The sequence below is a fragment of the Halichoerus grypus genome, chromosome 8 (genome assembly GCF_964656455.1).
Source record: "Halichoerus grypus chromosome 8, mHalGry1.hap1.1, whole genome shotgun sequence".
Lineage (NCBI taxonomy): Eukaryota > Metazoa > Chordata > Mammalia > Carnivora > Phocidae > Halichoerus > Halichoerus grypus.
In genome coordinates this window covers 69659863-69682810 of record NC_135719.1, presented here as the reverse complement: position 1 = coordinate 69682810, position 22948 = coordinate 69659863, and the positions used below count along the sequence as shown (strand labels likewise).

The 22948-nt window shown below is 45.2% G+C and overlaps 1 protein-coding gene across 1 annotated transcript in view; it reads right to left on the bottom strand.

The window, feature by feature from the left end:
- The window catches only part of EHD4 (EH domain containing 4), a 78901-nt gene that overhangs the window by 11887 nt on the left and 44066 nt on the right, over window positions 1-22948 (bottom strand). Inside the window, exon 4 of the mRNA XM_036084596.2 lies at window positions 7737-8149. Within this exon, the coding sequence (XP_035940489.1) occupies window positions 7737-8149 (413 nt within the window). The remainder of the gene's footprint in view (window positions 1-7736; window positions 8150-22948) is intronic.

Genomic DNA, 22948 nt, shown 5'->3' with positions numbered 1-22948 from the left:
GGGTGGGTGGGGCCTGGGCAGAAAGACCTTAGTTCTGGCGATTAACCAGAAGACCTAAAGAAAGTTTCAGCAGGGCCGGTGCCCGGGAGCACCAGGAAATGAAACTGGAGGCTGATGCAAATGGCTGATCTGACGTAAGTGGCTAATCTGCATGGAAATCTGTGCCCAGTGAACAGGGAGATGAAAATTCCTGTAACCTCTCCATGGAGAGTTTGAACCCCAGGATCTCTATAGATGGTACTGAGGTCCTTTCTGCACAAGACCAGCTGTGTGGGACCATGCCAGACGGCAGAAGCTCCGTCTGGGACAGGGACCCCCAGTACACGAAGGGGAAACTCCAGAAACCCTGATCAGCGGGCCGTAGCAGGCCAGGGACTGTCACCGGAGGGGTGGTGAACCCTGCTGGGTGGGCTCTGCTCGGCTGTGTCACCCCCTTCCTCAACATTTCCACTCTTCTGCTGATTTCCAACTTTAGGACGTGAAGAAATGTTTGTTACAAAAGTTCTCTTTGTATGCCAGAATTCTATAGTGTCATTTAGAAGTCAAGAAAATAAAATGGGAATGGATGAAAAACAGAACAGTGATGACAAAAAGAAAATGACTAGGTAGCTATGGAAGATCCTTTATTAAAGAAAACAAACTTCTATAATTTTGTGGAAGAATGGAAATTGAATAAAGGGGGTAAGCAGAGACATCTTCTACCTCAGCTGAGAGCCTCTGTGTATGGACACACACTGGGCACAGCCCAGAACATTCTGCTAAGATCTGAAACCTAAAATAAGTGCGTATCGTAAACGCGGATGGGCTCAGACCAGATGATGCGAAAGGGAGGTGTCGAAACCTCTCTGTCACTAGTATACTTATTTACCTATTTTTTGAATTAAAACAACTTAAATCATTTATATGATTCTTTGAGAAAGGGAAACCCCAAATTTGGGAATGCTTTATTTAGAGTGTCAGACTTTAACTGCATTCCTGAAGATATAATGAATACGTGGTAAGACTAGCAATTTCCTTGCCTTGGACAGTGAATGCCTGGCTTGGTTTGGTGGGGCTGGGGAGGGTACTGTATCGCACCGAAGGACTTGGAGGGGCTGCCATACTCAATTGGGAGAAGCAGCAGCCACTAGCTGTCCTTGTGTCATTTCCAGGTGCTCCTGGAACTTCTGGACTGGGCCAGTGGATCCCTCTCCCTTCCATACTCAGGCCTGTCCCGCGCTGGAGCCAGCCCCAACTGAAGCAGGAACTCCCAAGCTGCTTAGTCTCCTATCTACAAGGGTTTTTACTAAACTCCCACCCCCAGAGCCCAGGCCTGGGGCAGCTGCCGGACCCCTGCAGGGCTTCCCAAGACTCCCTCACTACCTACTAATGTGGAACTTTTGAGTTGCCAGGCCTGTGCTCAGGGAAGGCTGACACCCCACACAGCCGCCGGCCACACTAGGATTGGCACTCGGTTTCTGAACACTGCCTGGTACCCAGGGGCCTGCATTACCTGGCCTGACTGCAGGTGATGTGCACCTGCCACAGCTCTCCACCATGGCCTGGCACCTGCTCCCTCATCTCAGCCCTCACGGTGTTCTTTGGCTGATGACCAAGACTGCTGGATGGTGGGCTGTCCTTGGACACCAGGCCTCTGGTGCCCTGACAGAAGCTGGGCCTCAATTCCTTCCTCCTTCCACCCTGCCTGGCACTATCTGAGTCATGACCCTCAGGGGCCCTACTCATGTTGCAGGCTGCTCTCAGCCTCAACCTCCACCTCCAGAAAGTTCCACCGGCCTGTTTGGTGGGACTCTCCTGTTGTGCTGTCTCTGCCTCGCCACCCCCTCCTGCCCTTCCATGGGCATGCTGGCAATAACCCAGGGTCAGATACGATGTATGGGCCCTGCCTTTAAGAAGCTTGTTGAGTTACAAGGTAAATTATAATCCTTAGAATCATGGAACATTACATCTGGAAGGGACCCCCTGTCCCTTCTAATTGTACTTCCGGTTCCAGGAAATTCACATGACTTACTCAAGGTCACACAGCCACCTTGTGTGGGTGAGGCAGAGCTGTCACTAGCATTCAACTGCCTCATTCCTGTCCTTATAGAGTTAACTGCTTTCTGTGGGGATGCATTAAAAAATCTTACTAAAGCTGTTGAAAATCTGGAACTGAAAATGAACTGTGCCTATAGAAAATCAGTGTGGAAAACTGTGACTTGATGGGTTTTGATTGTCCCTAAGTCCCAGGGACACTGTGGGAAGGTCATTTAGAGTCTCCTTCCCCATATGAAAAAAACACATATATTATGGCACATACCACTACGAACACCACGTAGGATGTGGGTACAGACAGCAGTCTTCTGGCAGGATGGCACCTTGTAATTTTCTAAAGACTCTTGGTAAACAGAGGGGACAGCCTGGAGGCACATTCCTGCCCTTCTGTGTCAAAGAAGTTTTTCCAGATAAACACAGGACTGAGGGCCAGACCAGGCGATGGTCCCTGGGGAAGGAGGTGGACACAATCTAAGACCTTTTGTTCTTTATAATGAAAGAAAACTAATTGAGAAGAAGGGAGATAGGAAAGACAAGAGGGAAGAGAAAGGGGAGAAGGGGGAGGCCTGATGAGACCCAGCGCTGGAAGGCCAGGGTCAGGCCCTGCCCCCACTGCCCACTTGCTGAGCAACGCCAGGTGACTCGAGTCCCCCACCTCAGCCTACTCACACACAAACTGGAAATGACAATTCTTACCTCACAGGGTTGTTAGGATGAGAATCAAAAGAGGTCATGGATTTGGATGTACTGGAAAGAGGAGTAAAAATGTTCCTTGTTATTGCCTAACGGCCAAAGACCCACAGTTGGAGGGTTAGTAATGCCAGAGAAGGCTTGTGGTTTAGTTCTTACTGAATAATGAATAAACTCTTACTGAATTATTAATCGTTACTGAAAAAATTAATAAGCTCTATGTATTTGAATAGTAATATGATGAATCTGGGTCCCAAGCGCTTCATTCACAAGTGACATTGAACCCTGGGGGCTTTTGAATATTCTTATCTTGTCCAATTCACCCTTTCTCTCGTATAAAACTGGGAAAGCCCCAACTCATCCAATGTTGATGATTTGGGCTAGGTCAAACGCATCACAATGTCAGTTTCTCTCTGGGCTAATAACACAATGAGCAGAAAGAGATGTCCTTCCCTTTAAATGAACACGAATTTATATCTAGTTAACATACATATTCTGCTACAATCTCATTAACTGTGTCCAGTGACAAGTGTTCATACATACCCAAGGCAGAGAAGCATGTACTCAGAGTGATACTAGATGTATCCACCCTGGGCATGGAAGGCAGCCCCAGACAGCGAGTCCTGAAAGCTTCCATTGCTCATGGTCAGTAGGACTGGAAATCCTCATGGGATTTGGATATTGGGGAGCAGTCTGGGGGGATTCAGGCTGGGGGAACATGGTTCTACACTATGCCATCTCAACTGCAAGTTAACCCAACCTGGTGGAGACCTGCGTCTTTGGAGGCCCAGCTAGAAACTTGCACCGAGCATTTAACATTAAGAGATCAGCACATTTTAAAAGTGGGTTTATGATGATATATATATATATATATATATATAATCAGTTAACGAAGTAGAGACCCAGAAGGTGGGGTCAGCCACTGTAGAAGGATCCTCACACCTTAGCCTGGGCCCATTTGGTGAATTTCAAAACATCTAACTTCTCCACAGAAGGAATTGGCAGTGCAGATAGACCGGAAAGCTAGGCTCTGTGCTTTGCATGTGACTGGTGGAGAACACGCTTTGAAGACAAAACTGAATGCCACAGACCTAGGGTGGATGCTGAAAATCCCTGACCTCTCCTTTTCTTTCTCATTTTTAGCTGTTCCTTCCTCAAATGTTGACTCATTTTTTGTTGAGTGAAGATTGCTAAAGGGGTGGGAAACTTTCCTACTCTTGGGCAACGTTTACAAAGGGTGGAGTCCTCACTATTTTTGTTTGTTTATTCCATTAAGTACTCTTATTTGGGGTTTGTTTGTAAGAGCCTAATTTCCTCAATTTGGCTATTTTAGTGATAGCTGAATAAAAGTAAATGACATTTTCTAAATGCTTTTTTGGGCTTTCCCAAAACTGCAAAGAATCATGAAATGAACCTTGATTAGCACCTTAGATTGTAAATCGTCTTCAAAAAAGGATGCCTACTGATATCATTAAGATGCAATCTTTGAGGTTAACCAAAAAATCCACTTTAAAGTTTTCTTGTTCCTTGAAATACAGAGAGTTGTGAAAAATACATATAAAAATGGAAAAAGCAGGGAAATCATTAAATTTCAAGAGATCTTTGGTAAGAGTGCTATTTTTCAATTATTAAAGTGTCATTTTTATGGTACCTTGAGCTTGATCACTGCAGACCCTGGCAGGATATTAGCAACAGGACATACATGCTTTACTTCTGGACGGGACGTGAATTCTGCCTAATTAAGGTGTTCTATAAATAGACACACTCCATACCCCAAGTCGATCTGACACCTCCTAGGTGACATCTAAAAACTTATCCTTTGCATGTTTGTCAGCTTGATAAACCTCTAAACTTTGCAGGGTTCCTGTAGATAAACAATTTCATAGAATACACAGAATGACAGATGAACGCAAAAAGCAATAGTGAAAAGCTACAGACACTGTCCACTCTGCATTTCAGGTGAATGCTCTCCAGACCAAGGAGCCAAACTAACTAAGGTCTGAATTTATATTTTGCAACTCACAGGCTGTGAGGCGTTGGGCAAGTTGCTTCACCTCTCTGAGCTTCAGTTCCCTTGCATGAGAACAAAGATAATGCCCGACTTTGTGCACAGTTATGGACTAGATCAGATGAAATAACACATGTAATACACATCGTGGAGCTTCTGGAATGCTGCAGACCCTCAGTAAGGGTTGGCTTGCAAAAGCAACACAGGATCAAGAGAAATAAAGATCAATATGCCAAAATCAAAGAGCATTTTCATGCAATATAAATACCACAAAGAGAAAAACTTGGGTGACTCCTTGTCCGTTTAATAAAGCAACAAGTTCACAAATGGCCATAAAGTGGCAGATGGTGTGAAGCAGATGACATTGGTTAGTAGCTAAGGCCTTTGTGCTGAGTTCTGTTCCTTCTTTGCCGGAGCCTCTGTGTCCTGTCCCCCTGTGCAGGATGGTACTGCCCCCGGGAGCACCCTGGCACTGAGAAGCTCAGGCTGGAAACATCCATACCTCAAACATTTTCTTTTATGAAAAGGAACAAGCCAGATACTATTCTTAGGAAGAAAAAAAAAAAAGACAAGCTTTTTTCCTAGACATAAGCTCAGCAAGTTGCCGCCCCCTGCCCCCTCCCCCGCCCCGCACCCCTACCCCATGCATCAGCACAAGGGCTTTCATTATTCTCAGTGTCAGGACAGAGCAGCATTCTGTGGCCATGCTGGTCTGTCCGTTCAGAGGGCCTAATGCTCAAGGAGGGCAGAGAAGTCCCAAGGCGCTTGGCACTCCCTGTGAACTCTCTGCTCTTTATTTACTCCTATGACCAAATACAGCTGCGCCTTGAGTCACTAGGCCTTCCGCAGTGACTGGTAAAGTAGAAATGTCCATGGGCATTTATAAATAGCTCCAAGACAATCTTGAAATCTACAAAGGCTAGCACAGGATTCATCATCTTGGTTATAGAATAAGGTTAGGTATCGTGGACCCTGAAGTGGGAGTTCAGATGTATCAGCTGAAGAAGAGAAATACCACACGCCAAGGGGCTACCAAAGGGGCGAAAGCAGACTTCCTGCCACCAAGCGTTAGGCCCAGGACTAGCGCACGAGAGAAATCACTTCAGGGAAGCTGTAAGTAAGTGGATTTACAAACTGATTAGCATGACCTACGGCCTTGTAGAAAAAATGGTGGTAGCACCAGAGAGGAACCAGTCTGGACCAGGAAGAGGGGATAAAGAATGGTACCTCACAGGGGCACCGTGACTGCAGATTAGCCAGGCGAGGCAGGAGTATGTGTGAGCACACACTGGGACGGGAGGTGAGCAGAGGGCAAAAGAGCAGATGGGGGTCCTATCTGTGGGGCCAGAGACAGACGGCGCCAGGCGTCTCTTTGGATATAGGAGTGATGCTGCTGGGTGAGCACACTGGCACGGAGATGGAGGCTGCTGGGCAGCGATGAGGAGCTGTGAGAAGGCCAACCGCCTGTCCAGCAGTCACCCTCAGTGAAGCCCTCCCTGCCTCCCCCAGCCAGACCCCCTCCTCAGAGCATGGTGTCCACACCCCACTCAGCACACAGCTCATCATTCTGTAATGGGGGCTTGGGGGCCTCCTCCTCCTCCGCCAGCTAGGCTCCCCAGCTCTGGCCCTGGTGCTTAGCAAATGGGGCCTGCATGAGGCAAAGTGGTGGTGGATTCCAGAAGGCTGGCCTGCTGGACCCCAAGGCCAGACCGGAAGTCACTCTCTGTGCAGCAAGAGAATAAGGGAGGAGACATGGTTTCTTTGCCACCAGAAGACGAAGGGGAAGTAAACTGCCCTCCCTTCCTGACCAGGGTGCCAGTGGATTTGGCAAGGCAGGCCTGTGGACTGGTTTTAGCTGATGTAACAAGGCGTGGGGCTAGGCTGAGAGCAGGAGTGCTGTCTTTTCATCCTAGTTTTGTTACTCGTGGATTAGGTGACCCTGGAGAGATTGCTTATTCTACCTCGTCCTTCCAGAATTAGGGAGTGGATAGATCTCTGGCTTCCAAATGTGGCTGATTATCAGAATCACCTGGGGAGCTTTACACACACACACACACACACACACTCACTCACATACACACACGCAGACATGCATACACGCGAATCAGAAGCTCCAGGGCAGGGCCCGGGAATTTACACTGGTTCAAGCTCCTGGGTGCATCTGATGATCCCTGACACCAGACAAACTCCGGAGGCACTTCCAGCATTAGAGGAATATAGGATTTTATGAAAGGTGCACACAGCCTTTAAAGAACCATTTTTTTCCCTACACTTTTTCTTAGAGGAGTCATGCGCTTTTCTCTCTTCAGAGATGTGACAGAATCAAGGACAGTGCTTGAGGATGGCGAGCAGATGACCACTCACCCCGTCGGGTACACACCCCTGGGGCTGCCGAAAGGCTCGGCTGTGCGGTGGGGAAGCCCAGAGCCACAGCGGGCATGCTGCGGACACCTACCCAGCGTGGGGGGCATCACAGCCTCCAGAGCAGCACGCTCAGTGCGTCAGGCTGAGCCAGCCTTCCTCCCGGGGCAGCTCTGGCCCCAGTGACAGTGGACACTGGCTTCTGTGCCTTAGGCACAGGGTGACTAGCGGTGGCATCTCAGCACCCTAATGGTCCCACCAACACCACCTCTCTGGCTTGGCTGGCTACACTCTCCTTGTCCTAAGATAATAGCAGCTTCCAGGTGGTGAGTGCACCGATCCCTCCCTGTGTGCCCCGCAAGCGAGGTCACACTGGAGCCTCACAAGCATCCTATGCCATGACCTTACTAGCTCTATTTTACAGATTAGAAAACAGGTTTGGAAAGGTTGAATCATCTGCCAAAGATCCCAGAGTAGCAGTCAGAATCTAAACAAGCATACTGATCTTGAGGCTCTCTTCTTAACCTTTTCCACTTTCCATTCCCTAGGGCACCTGGAATGGAACCTCCCGCACCCCCACCTTCCCTTAGAGAGGAGAGAGCAGGAAGGGTCCCCTGCTGCCCAGCGTGTCTCCTTGGCTCACCTTGGCCAGCCTCGCTCGCTTGATGAGGTCGTTGAGTTTGCGCACGGCCGCCTTCTGGGGAAGGCTCTGGATATCTCTGAAGAGGTCCTGGGCCTCAGCCTCGAAGAGGCGGCGGTTGTCAGTGTTCTGTAGGGGCTGTGCCCAGAAGGAGCCGATGTAGACACGAAGCACCTCGGGTGTGTTGATGACCTTGCCCAGGGACCACATGAGGGCCCCATAGACGCGCATCAGCTGCTGTGTGTCCACTTGGTCGGCCTTGTTCAGCACCACGCGGATCTTGTCATCCTGGCCCCGGAAGGCCTTGATGGCCTCTGAGAACTCATCTGAGATGTCCAGTTTGTGAGCATCGAAGAGCAGGATGATCCTGTCCACGCGCTCCGCGAACCACTGCAGGACCTGGCAGAAGTCATAGCCTAGATGGAGAGAAGGGCACATCAGTGTGGCTGATGCTCAGGGCTGGGGACGTGCTGGTGCGCTGGCGGCTGCCAAGGACAGAGCGCCACCTCCAAGGACACAATGGAGGACTCATGGCCTGCAAATCACTTCAGATGAGCCCCCTAGGGCTGGATGCATTCAGGAGTTAAAGCTGAGGATCCCAGGAGCCCTTCCCTGGGGAGAAACAGGGCCTGAAAAGGTGTTCATGATCATTCTGATTGGGCATCACTTACTTCCGGATCTGTGATTTCATTTAGTCCCCACGAGTATCTTACTTCCCCTGGTACAGTCCTTGGGATTGATGGCAAATTTGATCAATGGCTCTGTAAAACCACAGGCCCTGGGTCAAAAGCTCTCCCTTCTGCCAAAGGCTCGCTTTTCGGAAAGTAGCAGAGGTAGAGAAGGAAGAAAACTCAGGGTTCGCTTGGGGTTGTGCCCAGTAAGCACAACAAAAGAGGAATTGTCTTCTCTTATGCTAAGTGTTTAGGGGTTAAGGAGGCCAAATGATGACCTGCCCCAAAACTGTGACCAATATTTATCATTTGGACTATTTATATCTTAAGTAAGTTGTAAATATTTTTAAAAAATCATGTCTCACAGCCATTGTGTGAAGTGGTCTCTTGCCAATTTCGTTTTAAAAAATGGCCAGGCCCACAACAAATTGTTTAGTTTGCTTTGGCTGCGTGCCAATATGCTCCAAATCATGCAGCTCTGTAAACACTCCTCACCGGCCATGGTCAAGGCCTGTTTCGGGCCTGCCCCTGGGGAGGCAGAGGCCCGCGGAAAGCAAACAAGAGAGGACCAGTCCCACAAGGTTTATTTTTAATCTCTAGGCTATGACTGATTAGCTGTGGGCTCAGGCTCGGCGCAGCCCAATTAGAGCCAAGATGGTACCTTTCGTGACTTCTACTTTAGTCCTATCACCCCTTTTTTATAGATCTTGAGAACTTCCAAACACACATAAAGGTCTAGAAAATAATATGATGAATGCTGATATACCCATCACATAACTTTAATGAATTTTGACCTTTGGCCTTATTTGCCTCAGATGCTTTAAAGAATTTAAGTGTAGGGGCGCCTGGGTGGCTCAGTCCGTTAAGCGGATGCTTTCGGCTCAGGTCATGATCCTGGGGTCTTGGGATCGAGCCCCACATCCGGCTCCCTGCTCAGCGGAGAGCCTGTTTCTCCCTGTCACTCTGCCTACTTGTGCTCTCTCTCTGTCAAATAAATAAATAAAATCTTAAAAAAAAAAAAAAAAGAATTTAAGTGTACTTTATTTATATAACAAAATTCCATATAGCAGTGAGGATGAATTAGATTTTCACTTGTCAACACAGGCAAATCTCCAAAAGACTGGTGAGCGAAAAGTCAGTTTCAAAAGGATATGTCCAGCATGATAACATTCACATAAAACATTAAAAAAACAAAGCAATACTCAAGAGCCAATAGATACATACGACAGCACAAATACAAAAATATTAACGCTAATTTTGGAATACTGGTGAACTCTGAGGGTTCTAAGGTAGATGAGAAAGCATCTAGAGAATGATCTATTTTCAAAAATAAAGGGGGTCGAGGGACTAAAGTTTCCATAAATTTGTAGAACAGGTGTAAAGGGAGTAGTTGAAGAACAAAAGGATTTAGACACAATTTTAATAAAGAACACGAAACATTCCAAAAATGCTGAAATCCCCTGTGGACCCCTCCCCAAGCACTCTCCCCAGAGGAAAGCACTGCCCTTGAACATGGTGTTTATCGTCATTACATGTTTGTGTGTTTCCCGTTCATACTTCTTACTTCTCTATTCTGTCTCACCGTGGCACTCCCTGATTCCTTGGGGACAAGGTGGGCAAAGGTAGTTGTCAGTGTGGGCCAGAGTTTATTTTCATCACGATCAGCAGTCAGGTGAGAACAGAAGAAAATCAAAGACCTGTTGCATGGGGTCGCACAGCAGTATGTAAAGATTCAGAGTCCAGATTTCACTCTGAGTTCTGTCCCTGCAGGGCCAGAACAAACTGCCTCCCAAGGTGCTTCTGTCATTCCAGACTGATTTGGGTCCATCAGATAGTCCCAGACCCTGAGTAGGAGATCCTCAGCAGATGAATGATGGCTCTGTGACCTGGGAGCCAGGAAGATGTTTTAGAACTGACCACCCGAAAGACCTGCGTGTGGACACTAGAGTGGACATGAGTTGAATTTGCTGGACACCCTTCCTATTGGACGAGGGGTCCCGTGTGGGCCATAGATGCTGAAGGTGTAAGCAGACAGTCCCTTACCCTACTCATTGCCAGGTTGGGGTACAGACAGGTGATCTAGAACCAGAGAATCATCTCCTCCCACCAGACGGGGGTATTGAATCTTGAGGGAATGATGCAAAGTTATAGGGAAAATGAGAATTTTTCTTTCTTTCTTTCTTTTTTTCTTTCTTTCTTTCTTTCTCTTTCTTTCTTTCTTTCTTTTCTTTCTTTCTTTCTTTCTCTTTCCTTCCTTCCTTCTTCCTTCCTCCCTTCCTCCTTCCTTCCTTCCTCTCCTTAAAAAAGATTTTATTTATTTGAGAGTGAGCGAGTAAGCGAGTGAGAAAACTATCGGGGGGAGGAGCAGAGGGAGAGGGAGAAGCAGACTCCCAGATGAGCAGAGAGCCAGACTCGAGGCTCAATCCCAGGACTCTGGGAACATGACCTGAGCCCAAGGCAGATGCTTAACCGACTGAGCCGCCCAGGTACCCCGAAAAATGAGAATTTCCTCATGGCAGAGGTGCTGAATTGAGAGTCCAGTGGTGGTGGCTTCCTAACCTAGTTTTTGAGACTAGCTTTCCAACCTATCCATTAATTCTGTGAACAACTGGATTTTCTGGGGGCGCCTGGGTGGCTCAGTCGTTAAGCGTCTGCCTTCGGCTCTGGTCATGATCCCAGGGTCCTGGGATCGAGCCCCGCATCGGGCTCCCTGCTCTGCAGGAAGCCTGCTTCTCCCTCTCCCACTCCCCCTGCTTGTGTTCCCTCTCTCGCTGTGTCTGTCAAATAAATAAATAAAATCTTTAAAAAAAAAACAAAACAAAACTGGATTTTCTGAAAATTTCCTTTTCGGCTTACATCAGAATCAGCTTCTCTGGTTTGCTACCAAGAACCATGATTGGTGAATAATTTTCCCCACAGCAGAAATACTCTTACAATCAGTGCCAAAAGACATTTGGCACCCCCATTGCTGTCAGCACCCGCACATGTTCAAATTCAGCCACGGAGACATGAATCTCTTCCTCCAAGGACCACCCAGGTTGAGTGGTGGGCCTCGACAGTATCCGTATTTAAACTTTCACTTAAATTTGGGTTTCTAATAGTTATCTTAAATGTCTTTTTAAAAGATGTCACTCCAATGCTTCATTGAAATAAAAAGTTAGTGGGAACAGAGTTGCCAGATATGTTTACTATAAGTGAGGTCATTACTCATCTCTGGAGGAATGGCCACATGTCTATATTTTCTTGTTTTAAAGTAACTAGGAGAACTTAAAGTTTAAGAACTACAGGTAGATATAACTGTGTTGTTTGTCATTGAGCAGGTGTAAGGAATTATTTGTTACACATTAGGGAGTATAATCAAAGGTAAAAAAAGAATCACCAAGTATCTCAGGAGAAAGTAAAGAATTACCACAGCTGGGAGAGGTTGGTGTGCTCATTTTTTTTCATACACAGTTGTTGTTATTAGTATTTTACCATTTTAACCATTTTTAAAAAAGATTTATTTATTTTAGAGGGGGAGGAGGGACAGAGGGAGAGGGAGAGAATCTGGAGCAGACTCCCCACTGAGCACCAAAGCCGACGTGGGGCTCAATCTCGCAACCCTGAGATCAAGACCTGAGCCAAAATCAAGAGTTGGATGCTTAACCGACTAGCTACCCAGGTGCCCCCCACTTTAACCATTTTTAAAGTGTACAATTTATTGGCATTAAGCACATTCACATTGTTGTGCAATCACCACCATCTGTCTACAGAACTCTCCATCTTCCCAAACTGAAACTAAGTACTCATTAAACATTAACTTCCCCTTCCTCTCTCCCCCAGCCCTGACAACCACCATTCTATTTTGTCTTTATGAATTTGACTACTCTAGGTACCTCATGTTACTGGAATCATACAGTATTTGTCTTTTTGTGACTGGCTTATTTCATTTAACACAATGTCCTCAAAATCCATCCGTGTTGTAGAATTTGTCAGAATTTCCTTCATTTTTAAGGCTGAACAGGTCTGCTCAATTCTTATATCTTCATGATATAAGATAGGCACCCAAGTAGTTATCTACCAAAAAGTTCCAGCTGATTTTAAAGAAATGATTTAATTTAATGATGTTAGTCTGTCTGCTGAAAGAAAACAGTGACTCAGAAGGATCACTGATTCTCAAAGTAAGGCCTTAGACTCAAATAAGGTGCTTGCCAAAGGTTAGACTTGCAGATTCCGCCCTAGAAGCACAGAATCAGAATCCCTGAGGCTGGGCTTGGTGGTCTGCATTTTTTAAACCTCCCAGATAGTTGGCGATGCCTAGTGGTATAAAGACCACTACTCTAGACTGAACACCAAAGCATGGGATGGCACAGATAGATCTACATTACTATTGGTCTAAACACATCTAAAGTAGCTTCTTTTTATTCTAAAAAGTTACCAATAGATGGTTAGATGGTGCATCAAAGAACTGAGGAAACAAGGAATTTAACTCTGCTTTCATTTGAAGATGGATTTTTAAATTTATGAAAGTTCCCCTATCTTTGCTGATGCTGGACCTTAGCCCTGGTGAGCCCTTCCCCTTTGGGGTAGGACCGAGAAATCTAGCCTAAATCCTCATCATTCTTCAAAATACCTGGACCTTGATTCAGTTCCATGTTACTTAACTTCCTTAAGCCCCAATTTTCTCATCTGCAAAATCGAGCTATTGAGTGATTACATGAGAAAATACTCTTAACGTGCTCAATATAATGTTAAGACTTAGTAAACTTTCAATAAATATAAACTTTCATTATTATTTCCATCTCCCAGGCTCCAACCCCTGCTGTATGTGGACTCAATCACTCCCACTTTTGAGCCCCCCAAGCCCTTTAATTATACTTTACACAGTGTATTATAATCAGGTGGATGTACGGGTCTCCGTCATTGGATCATAAATTCTTTAACTGCAGGGACAATGTCTTGCACAAGAGATGGTTAATAGTATGGGCTTTGCCTTGGACTTTTATAAGAGATATTCTTTTTTCAAGGCTTTTAAAAACTGAAACATAATTGACATAGAACATTATATTGTATTAGTTTCAGGTGTCCTAAGAGATCTATTCTTGACAAAGTGCTTCCAATTAAAAACAACAACAAAACCTGAGTCAGAAGCGGTTTCCTCAAAACAAGTGGAAAGCAGTGGTCAGATTTTTCCTTTACTCTTGTCCACTTAGGGATAAAAGATTTTTGGGGCTCACCTGCGTAACCCATTCTTATCTTGCAGTGGGGAAAGATCTAGGTGCTAATAAAGAATGGAGAAAGAACAAAATAGACAATTGCAGTGAAATTTATTGATGGTAGCATAGATGAATTTCCTCATTCAAGAATTTCTGAGAGAATACTATGTGCTTATACACATGATCTTCTACTATCAGATCATTACTCATAAACTCATATAATCAGTGGTTTTGTTCACTGAACTTGTGAGTACAAGTTATTTAAGATAGTGTACATTATTGATAGGGAACTCTATGATCAACTTGTAAAGAGGGCCATGAATAATTCTGCTTTAACAGTAAGTATAAGGGTGATCAAAATTGGAAAGTTACAGACAATAATAATAATGGCTAATGGTAATAATATGCTTACTGAGGCATTGTTCTATTCAGTGTACAGACATTAATTTATTTAATCTTCATAAGTCTGGGGGTGGGTACTATTAATGTTTTCATCAACAGTACTGTTTTTGCAAATACATTATTTTTATACCGTGTAAAGTTAATACAAATTACATACGATTAGAAACAAGGTGGTAACTAGGTAAGGTGATGGATGTGTTAATTAGCTTAATTGTAGTAATCATGTCACTGTATATGTACATTAAATCGTGTTGTACACCTTCAATATACACAAATTTTATTTGTCAATTATGCCTCAGTAAAGCTGGGGAAAAAAAAGAAAAAGAGTATAAGCTTTGGACTCAGGCTGCCTCAGGTCTAATCCTGGCTCCATCACTTACCAGTTTTGTGAGCTGGGGCAAGTTACTTAACCTCTTTGTGCCTCATTTCCTCATCTGTAAAATGGGGCTGGGCGCCTGGGTGGCTCAGTTGGTTAAGCAACTGCCTTTGGCTCAGGTCATGACCCTGGAGTCCCGGGATCGAGTTCCACATCGGGCTCCTTGCTTGGCGGGGAGTCTGCTTCTCCCTCTGACTCTCCCCTATCTCATGCTCTCTCTCTCTCAAGTAAATAAATAAAATCTTTAAAAAAAATAAAAATAAACAAAATGGGGCTAATAATAGCATCCACATACCTCATGGGGCTGTGGAATTAACAGATGAGAAACATTTGAATCATCCTGACATCTAGAAAGCTCTCCAAAATGTTATCTACTGGTTATTTAAAAAACCTTTGCAACGGGTGCACGGTGCGAGTGCAGTAAACGTTGAAGGATGCCTGGCTGGGGCCAAGTATAGTCCGCAGCCATGGAGAAAACACAATTAGGGTAAAGGTGACAGCGCTAGGATGCTTGAGCCAAGTGAAACAATCAGCGCTCGGAAGATAGCTAACAGAAGATACGACTTAGCAGAGAACCGCCCATATTTTATAAATAGAGCTGGTGGACCCTCAAAGGGTGAAGCTCTACCAGTTGGTCCTAAAGACCCTGGGTTGCTCCTAAAATAAAGCTATGATTCTAATCACAGATACTTCCTGGCTTATAAAAGTCCTGTGCATAGCCATACTGGCTGGGATAACCAGGGCATACACTGTACCCAGTGGGAGGAGAGTAATGAATTTTCCCAAAGATGCAGTTACAGAGGGTGGTCAGGTCTCTCTTACCAGCTTGAGTTCAGTCACACTGTGCGAACTGGGTCTGTGACAGACCTACAATTTCAAGTGGAAACCAGTGGCCCTGAGACTGAATGTGGCCCTCGGCTGCTGTTCTGTTTGGCCTACAGCCTACACAGTGTCATTACATTTGGAGTTGCCTGTTTTTGTTTTTTTGTTTTTTTTTTTTACAGAGAGAGAGCACAAGTAGGCAGAGTGGTAGACAGAGGGAGAAGGAGAAGCAGAGTCTCCGCTGAGCAGGGAGCCCGATGTGGGGCTCGATCCCAGGACTCCGGGATCATGACCTGAGCCGAAGGCAGACGCTTAACGACTGAGCCACCCAGGCGCCCCTGGAGTTGCCTGTTTTTGGTCCAGACACGCTCTGTAGTTCTAACAGCCCATTCCACCTGCTGCCCACTTCTGAGAGGAATTATCACAGACTCTGCCTCTGAAAAGTCACCTCCTGCTCCTGGGCTCCCACTGGGATCTAATAGCTCCCCAGAGACCTGAACCATCTGAGGTCAAAGCTGTGTCCCCCACTGGGCCGTGAACACCCAAGGGTAGGGGCCCTTTTTACCCTGCTCCTTACAGCACCAAGATAGTGGTCACCAAGGGCAGGCCTCAGTACACGCTTCCTGAAGGACTGAGTGTTTTCTGTGGAAAACTGTGTTCAAAATTCCCAGAACTGGCTTTACACAAGCTTTTGGAACGCCTCTCTCTGGAATTTAGAAGTACACTCAACATTTAGAAATGTAACAATACATTTCAAACACAAAAGTCAAAATGGATTAATTAATAATTATCAAATGCCTAGGATGTGCTTGGAATACTTGCTGAGGGACATACTTCTATAAAACAAAGGCTGCTAGCTTTATCCATACTAACCCCGAACTGGAAACATTCCAAATGTCCCTCAACAGGTGAATGGATAAACTGTACCAGTGGACTAGTGCTCAGCAATAAAAGGAATGAGCTACTGACGTGCGCAGCCCACGCGGGGCCATCTCGGGAACACCAAGCCGAGTGCGAGAAGCCAGACACTAAAGAGTACGCACTGTAGGATTCCATTTATGTGAAATTCTAGAGCAGGCAAAACCAAGCTACAGGGACCAGGAGCAGGCCAGTGGTTGCCTCTGGCTGAGGGTGGGGCTGGGACTGACTGCAAAGTGGCACGGACAAAGAAGGAACTTCTCAGGGGGATGGAAAGGTTCTATTTCTTGATGATGGCGGTGGGTGCACTGGTCAAAACTCACCAAACTGGACAATTAAAATGAGTGCATTATTATGTTCTACTTCAATAAGAATGACTTTAAAAAATTAAAAAAAAATTAGAAAGAAAAGGAAATGAAGAGAGAACGAACTCAAGGCTGCTAAACTTGTTTGAAGATACACATCTCCACAAACTGCTGGATGGACCAGGAAGTTGAAATCTGTTCATCAAGGGGAATATGTAGCGCATTTGGCTGGGTAAAGAGTTGAACGCAGCTAAAGCAGGAGCCCTAGGCTTTAGTCGAAATCAGCCTTCCCCAAAAAGGTTAATGTAAAATTTGGCTCATCCACTGGAACTTTGAGAGTTGTGTAATTTCACAAATGTCCTACCTTCTAGCCAAGGTGATAAGTGAGTCTCCCACAGTGATGATCAGGGATGAGAATGCTCTGAGTTTGAGAATCCGTTCTAGCTAGGGCGAATGCACCAGAGCCTAGAGTACATACACACCTGGGTGTGTGTGTGCACATGCATGCATGTGGGGTAGTGCATGTATGCTTGTATTAATGAGTATGTATGGAAGGCACAGGAATCCACATCATAACACACTTGTCCCCATGGTGCTCAATGTATTTTTAAAATTTATTCATTCAATTATAGACATCTCAGTTCTATTAGATCTAATGGAAATTTTATTAGTCTAGAACAAAACAGAGATGTCATCAGCCCAATTGGTTAAAAATGTAGTTTCTATCTTCGCAAAAGGACCCACAAGCTCTATAGCTTTGGGAGCTGAGAAAGAGAATTTGTCCTGTGGAAGATCCCAGCTTGGCATCCTGGCTCCACGTTCTGGGAACAAAGGGAGGGGGCAGGAAGGAAGGGGCCCCTTCCACCTAATCAGGGGCTTCCATCACAGCCCCCGTGGAAGCTGTGGTCTCCATCCAAAGGGACCCACCAGGAAATGACATCTGAGATTGTTGCCCCCTGGCTCAGGTAAATATAGGGTGGGGGCCTTGAGAAAACTAATTTGGCAGTCTGTTTTTAATAGAACAGAAAACAAAATGCTTAAATTTCTTCCCAGAGCCAAGTTGCTAATTACATGAGTTTTAAACAAGCTGTGTGTCAATAAAAGGATACAAGACAATGGAGTACCAGCCAGAATGGAGGCTGGGTTCTCCCTGCCCATGCCCCTGGCCCCATTCTTGGGGTGGATGAAGCCACTTGCCCAGTTGGACACGGTCCAAGACTCAGCTCAGACCTGTCCTCTCTGGCGGGTCACAGACCTGCCCCTTCTACAGCCCACAGCTCCCGTTTCATGCCAGGCCACTCAAAACCCCACCACAGCTCTTACTGTGCTTATTTGTCTGGGTAACCCCAGCCTCTCTCCTGGAGGTCCCTTCGGCATCATGTCCATCTTTGTGTCCCTCCAGCACCTAGGTGACTGTCCAGTGCAGACCGTCCAGAAAGACACCAAGAGTGTGCTGGGAGCACCTCTAAACTGTACTTCTTGTCCCAAGGCTCCTTCCTCTCCAATCCAGCTCTCAAATGTCCCCACCCCTTCTCAGAATTTGGAGATAATCCCCAAAACATTGAGTGCCCTGATTACTTTTAGAAGAGATGTTTGCAAATTCTCCATGACTAGCTCCCACCTTCCCTCTCTAGCCTTGTCTCAGGGTCTCTTACTAAGCCGCACGCTCCCCACCCCATAAACCACAGGGGCTCTTTGCCCCTCTTCAGAGGCCTCCTGCAGTCTCCTGCCTCTGCACCTTTGCCCAGACTTCCTTCAGCCTAGGATGCCCTGCTCTCTCTTCGTCTCCAGCTACCCTCTCCTCTGGGTCACTTCCGTCTTGGAGGCCTTCCCCCACCTGAGTAGAACAGACCCACCTTCCCCATTTCCTCCCAAGAGGGTCTGTGCTCTGCCACAGCTCATCCACTAAACTATAAGCAGCCCGAGAGCAGGGGCCAAGTCTTAATCATGCTTAGAACCCAAAAGCGCACCACAGAACACTTTGTACTGTCTGAATCAGGTTCCCTGTGATGTATTCTTATAGCACCAATGACTTTTCTTTAGTAACACTTACACTTTCCGGTGATATATTTATTTGGTGATAATAAGACAGAAACTCTATGAGGGCAGAGACTCAATCTCTCACTGTACACCCAGTACTCCGTACCTACTATTGAACAGAGTAGGTGTCCAATAAATTTGGGTTATTCCTCAAAAAATTAAAAATAGAACTACCATATGATCCAGCAATCCCACTTCTGGGATTAATTCAGAAGAATTAAATTGAAAAGAATTTAAATCAGCATCTCAAAGAATTATTAGCACTCCCATGTTTATTGCAGCATTATTCACAATAGCCGAGATAGGGAAACAACCTTAATGTCTTTGGCAGACTAATGGCTAACACAAATGTGGTTTAGCCATCCAATAGAATATGATGCAGCCTTAAAAAAGGAAATTCTGTAACATGGATGGACCTGGAGGACATTACACTAAGTGAGATAAGTCACTCATAGAAAGAAATATACTACATGATTCTGTTTATACAAGGAAATCTAAAATACTCAAACTCCCGTAATCGTAGAGTGGAATGGTGGTTGCCAGGTGGGGGGGGGGGGGGAGGAGGGGGATGGGAAATTACTAAGCAACAGGCACAGTTTCAGTTAAGCAAGAGGAGTAAGTTCTGCTGTATGACACTGTGCGTATAATTAACAATAATGTACTGTGCACTTAAAAATTTAAGAGGGTGGACAGCATTTTAAGTGTTCTTACTACAATACATATGTACACATCAATGTACATAAATAAAATCTAAAACAATAAAATAAATTTGATTAATGAACTGAAGTGAACAAGAAGCATAACTGATTTTTAGCAAGTTAGAAGGCAAGGCTTAAACAGTGCTGTGAGTTTCTAAAAAAAGAGCTGTTACTAATTATAGGAAGTACAAATAACCTCAAAATAAACATCAAATATCTGGGATTGCTCAGGTATTAAATATACATTTTCAAAAATAGTCACTTCGGTTAACAATAGCAGCCACTTCAGTTAAACATGTGCGAGGAGTCCTTGTATTGTTTTCAGGCTGGGTTTACTTTGCAACTGGAAAAGGCTGTTTCTGAAAATGTGACTGGGGTTGGGTACAGAATGATAGCTCAAAATAAACGATGGCAGCAAATATTTACTGAGCTCTCTCAACATTCCTGCACTTTCTACCAACATAATCTCTCCTAATCCTCACAACAACCCCATGAAACAGGGGCTATCGTTATCCCTATTTTCTAGGTGAGGATACAGAGACTCAGAGAGGTTAAATAACTTACCCAAGGTCACACAGCTATTTCCTAGGAGAGCCAGGATTCACACCCAGGGACTTGCATCCCAGAGCCTGTGCTTTTATCCACTGCAGGGCACCACAGGTATGCCAGGATGGTGGCATTCGAGGTGATTTTTATTTTTTTCTTTTTGATCTTTTTAAAAGTAAAGTAGTTTTATAAGTGTCCTACAATAAATATATACTCTTTTTGTAATAAGAAAAGAATAAGCATATTGTAAAGATTATTGGTCCCTATGTGACTGGGCTAACAATATCACTGAGGAAGGCTTTCCTTTTCTTCTATAATGGTGTTTAGCGAGGGTCTGGATTTCTAGCATTTTCCAGCCTATCACTATCTCAAGAAACCCTGAGGGTGAAGTACTGTCTTTGCAGTTAGTTACAGGTAACCTCTGGGGGAAGAGTCGGCCCTGGATCAGCTGTACTTGCCAGAGCAGTGGGAACAAGCTGGTAGGGAGATGAGTCACAGACACTGCTCCTGCTGCCCTCTCTGCTTCCCCTCACCCCAAGCTGATCAGATGCACAGGTGGGGTGCGGTGGGGGTAAGCGGAGGCGGGGGCAGCAGTGGGGTGGGGGAAGGGTTCCAGGCTCCCGCTGGGTGTGGGGGAGGGGCTGATCCTAAACCCTGTCCTGGAGATCCAAGACTGCCAGGGAAGAGGAACAGGGGCCTCCCTACGGGCGCACACCATGGAGGGGTTCAGGGTGTGTTCACCTCAAAGTGTTCAGTTGGTGGTGGCCCCCTCTTGGAGAGTGTAACTGGCTACAAGAAAATCCCTGTGGTTGCAGAGCTCCCTGTCTGACTGTGCCTGGCCTGAAGGGGGTTTGGCCACTGAACATACCACAGTTGAAATAAAACCAAGGACCAAATCTGTCCTTGGAGGGGCTTGGTGTTGTTTATCCCCTATTTCCACTCCCAACTCCTTCTTCCTTTGGAATTTAGTTCAAAACTCTCTGAACGAATTTATCGGTGCCTGTTTCCTCCTAAAATAAACAAGCCAACCTCACAGCCTCTCTCTTTCCTCTGGGGCTGCTGTAAAAATAACAATGGGGCAGATGGGGGCCATGTGACCCCCAAGGCCGCTCACATCATGGGATCACACCATCCCGCACACAGGTGGGGAACAGAGAAAGGCTTCATTTGAATATTTAGCCTGATGAACGCCACGGCCTCTGGTCAGGTGACCACGTCAAAGGGGGAAATTGGGTTTCATATCTCGTTTTCCATCTCAGACTAAAAATGAGGTTAAGAAGCAAGTCCATTTAAAGAGCACTGGGCCCCGGAAGGAGACAGCAACACTGTGTGGCATTTTAGTCTCTTTGCCAGAAAGAGAGGTTGGTGAAAATTTACCAAGAAAATCCCCCAAGTTCTGGAGCCTGGTTCAGCCATTTCGCTTCGCTGGGCCTCAGTTTCTACATAAATCAGATGGGTTAGATGATCAATAAGAATTTTTTCTTTCCAGATCTTAAATTAACTATACTAGATATCAGCTAGTTATAGTACCAGCATAAGAACATAAAACCGCTCAGCTGGCTACAGGAATACCCAATGACTAATCTAAGGGAAAAAATTATCAAGTAACAAGATTCATTTTACTCTCTTTGTACCACTGGACTCATGTACTATGGCACACAGGGCTGATTGGAAGGTCCTTGCATATTTCCACAAGGGTCTTTAGTTGCTCTGAAGTATAATTTGTCACCCAACTGCCAACACCTCTGTGCTGAAATTACCAGAGGAAAAGTCACAGAATTTGAGGCATTCAAGAATGCTTAAGAGATCATCAGATCCACCCTTCTAAGATAGAAGTAAGTGAATCCAGGAATCAAGTGTCATACACCTAGAGATTGCCCATTCCTCATTTTCAAGTGGGCGTTGTGTACCTAAAGCAAGAAAGCCTCTCACAATACATCTATAAATCAGACAGTCAGTTTGTACTTGTATTGGATTTTCTCGAGACAAAAGGCCAATGAGACACAGTCTCCACCCAAGTGTGAGAAGGCTAAATATTTACAAACAAGGCTTCTACCTTGACAATACATCTTGTCATTCTGTGGTTCAGAAGGGCAAAAAGACAATATTTCTTCAAGCTACACTTTTCTCAAGAGAAATGTTAAACCAAGAAGGTGACAACTTTGGGATCAACAAACCGCTTGCAAGCAACTTCCGACCCTCAATACCCTGCCCTGCCCTGTTCCTCCTTTTAAACAATCCCAGTGTTGCGTGAGTGTTCTGTGAGCATTTGGACAACAGCCAGTCATGAAGACCAGGGCCAGCCATTAAGTTATCGGCTAACCCACTCCTAAAGCCAAACTATTAGTTATTTCTGGGTTTATGGCACCGATGGAAAGATAGATCAAGTCAGTGGGGACCATGTGAATCCACATTGGGTTCTTTATTTAAAAAATGACTCAATTGGGGCGCCTGGGTGGCTCAGTTGGTTAAGCGTCTGGCTTTGACTCAGATCATGGTCCCAGGGTCCTGGGATTGAGCCCCACATTGGGCTTCCTGGTCAGCGGGGAGCCTGCTTCTCCCTCTGCCTGCTGCTCCCCTTGCTTGTGCGCTCTCTCTGTCAGATAAATAAAATCTTAAAAAAAAATGACTAAATTATTTTAGTTAATAAAAGTTCACGTAGTTACCAACAGTATTTCAAAATGGTCAAATACCTCCAGAAAGGAAATACTTTGAAATATTTGTAAATAGGCAATGGTGCTCAACCACCCTAATAATAAAAATGAAAATTAGAATTATAATGAGATGCCATTCACCTATCAAAGATAAAGTGAAGATAAGGGGAAAAAAAATCAGTAATGCCCTGAGTTGGGGAGGATGTATTGTTGACAGGAATGTAAGTAGGTACATCTTCTAGAAAAGGCATTTTGGCGTCGGCTAACTCCGTAAAAAGACCACAATTCCATTTGACTCAGTAATTTCACTACTAAGTGCATCTTTTTTTTTTAACTGAAGTATAATTGACATGCAATGTTATATTAGTTTCAGGTGTGAATATAGTGATTTGACGATTCAATACATTATCCAATGCTCACCCCAATAAGTGCAGTTATCATACAACGTTATTATAACGACTACATTATTATATCGACTGTATTATATCGACTACATTCTCTATGCTGTACTTTTTACCTCTGTGACTTATTTATTTTATAACTGGAAGCTTGTACCTTTTACTTCTTATCAATTTCACCCATTCCCCG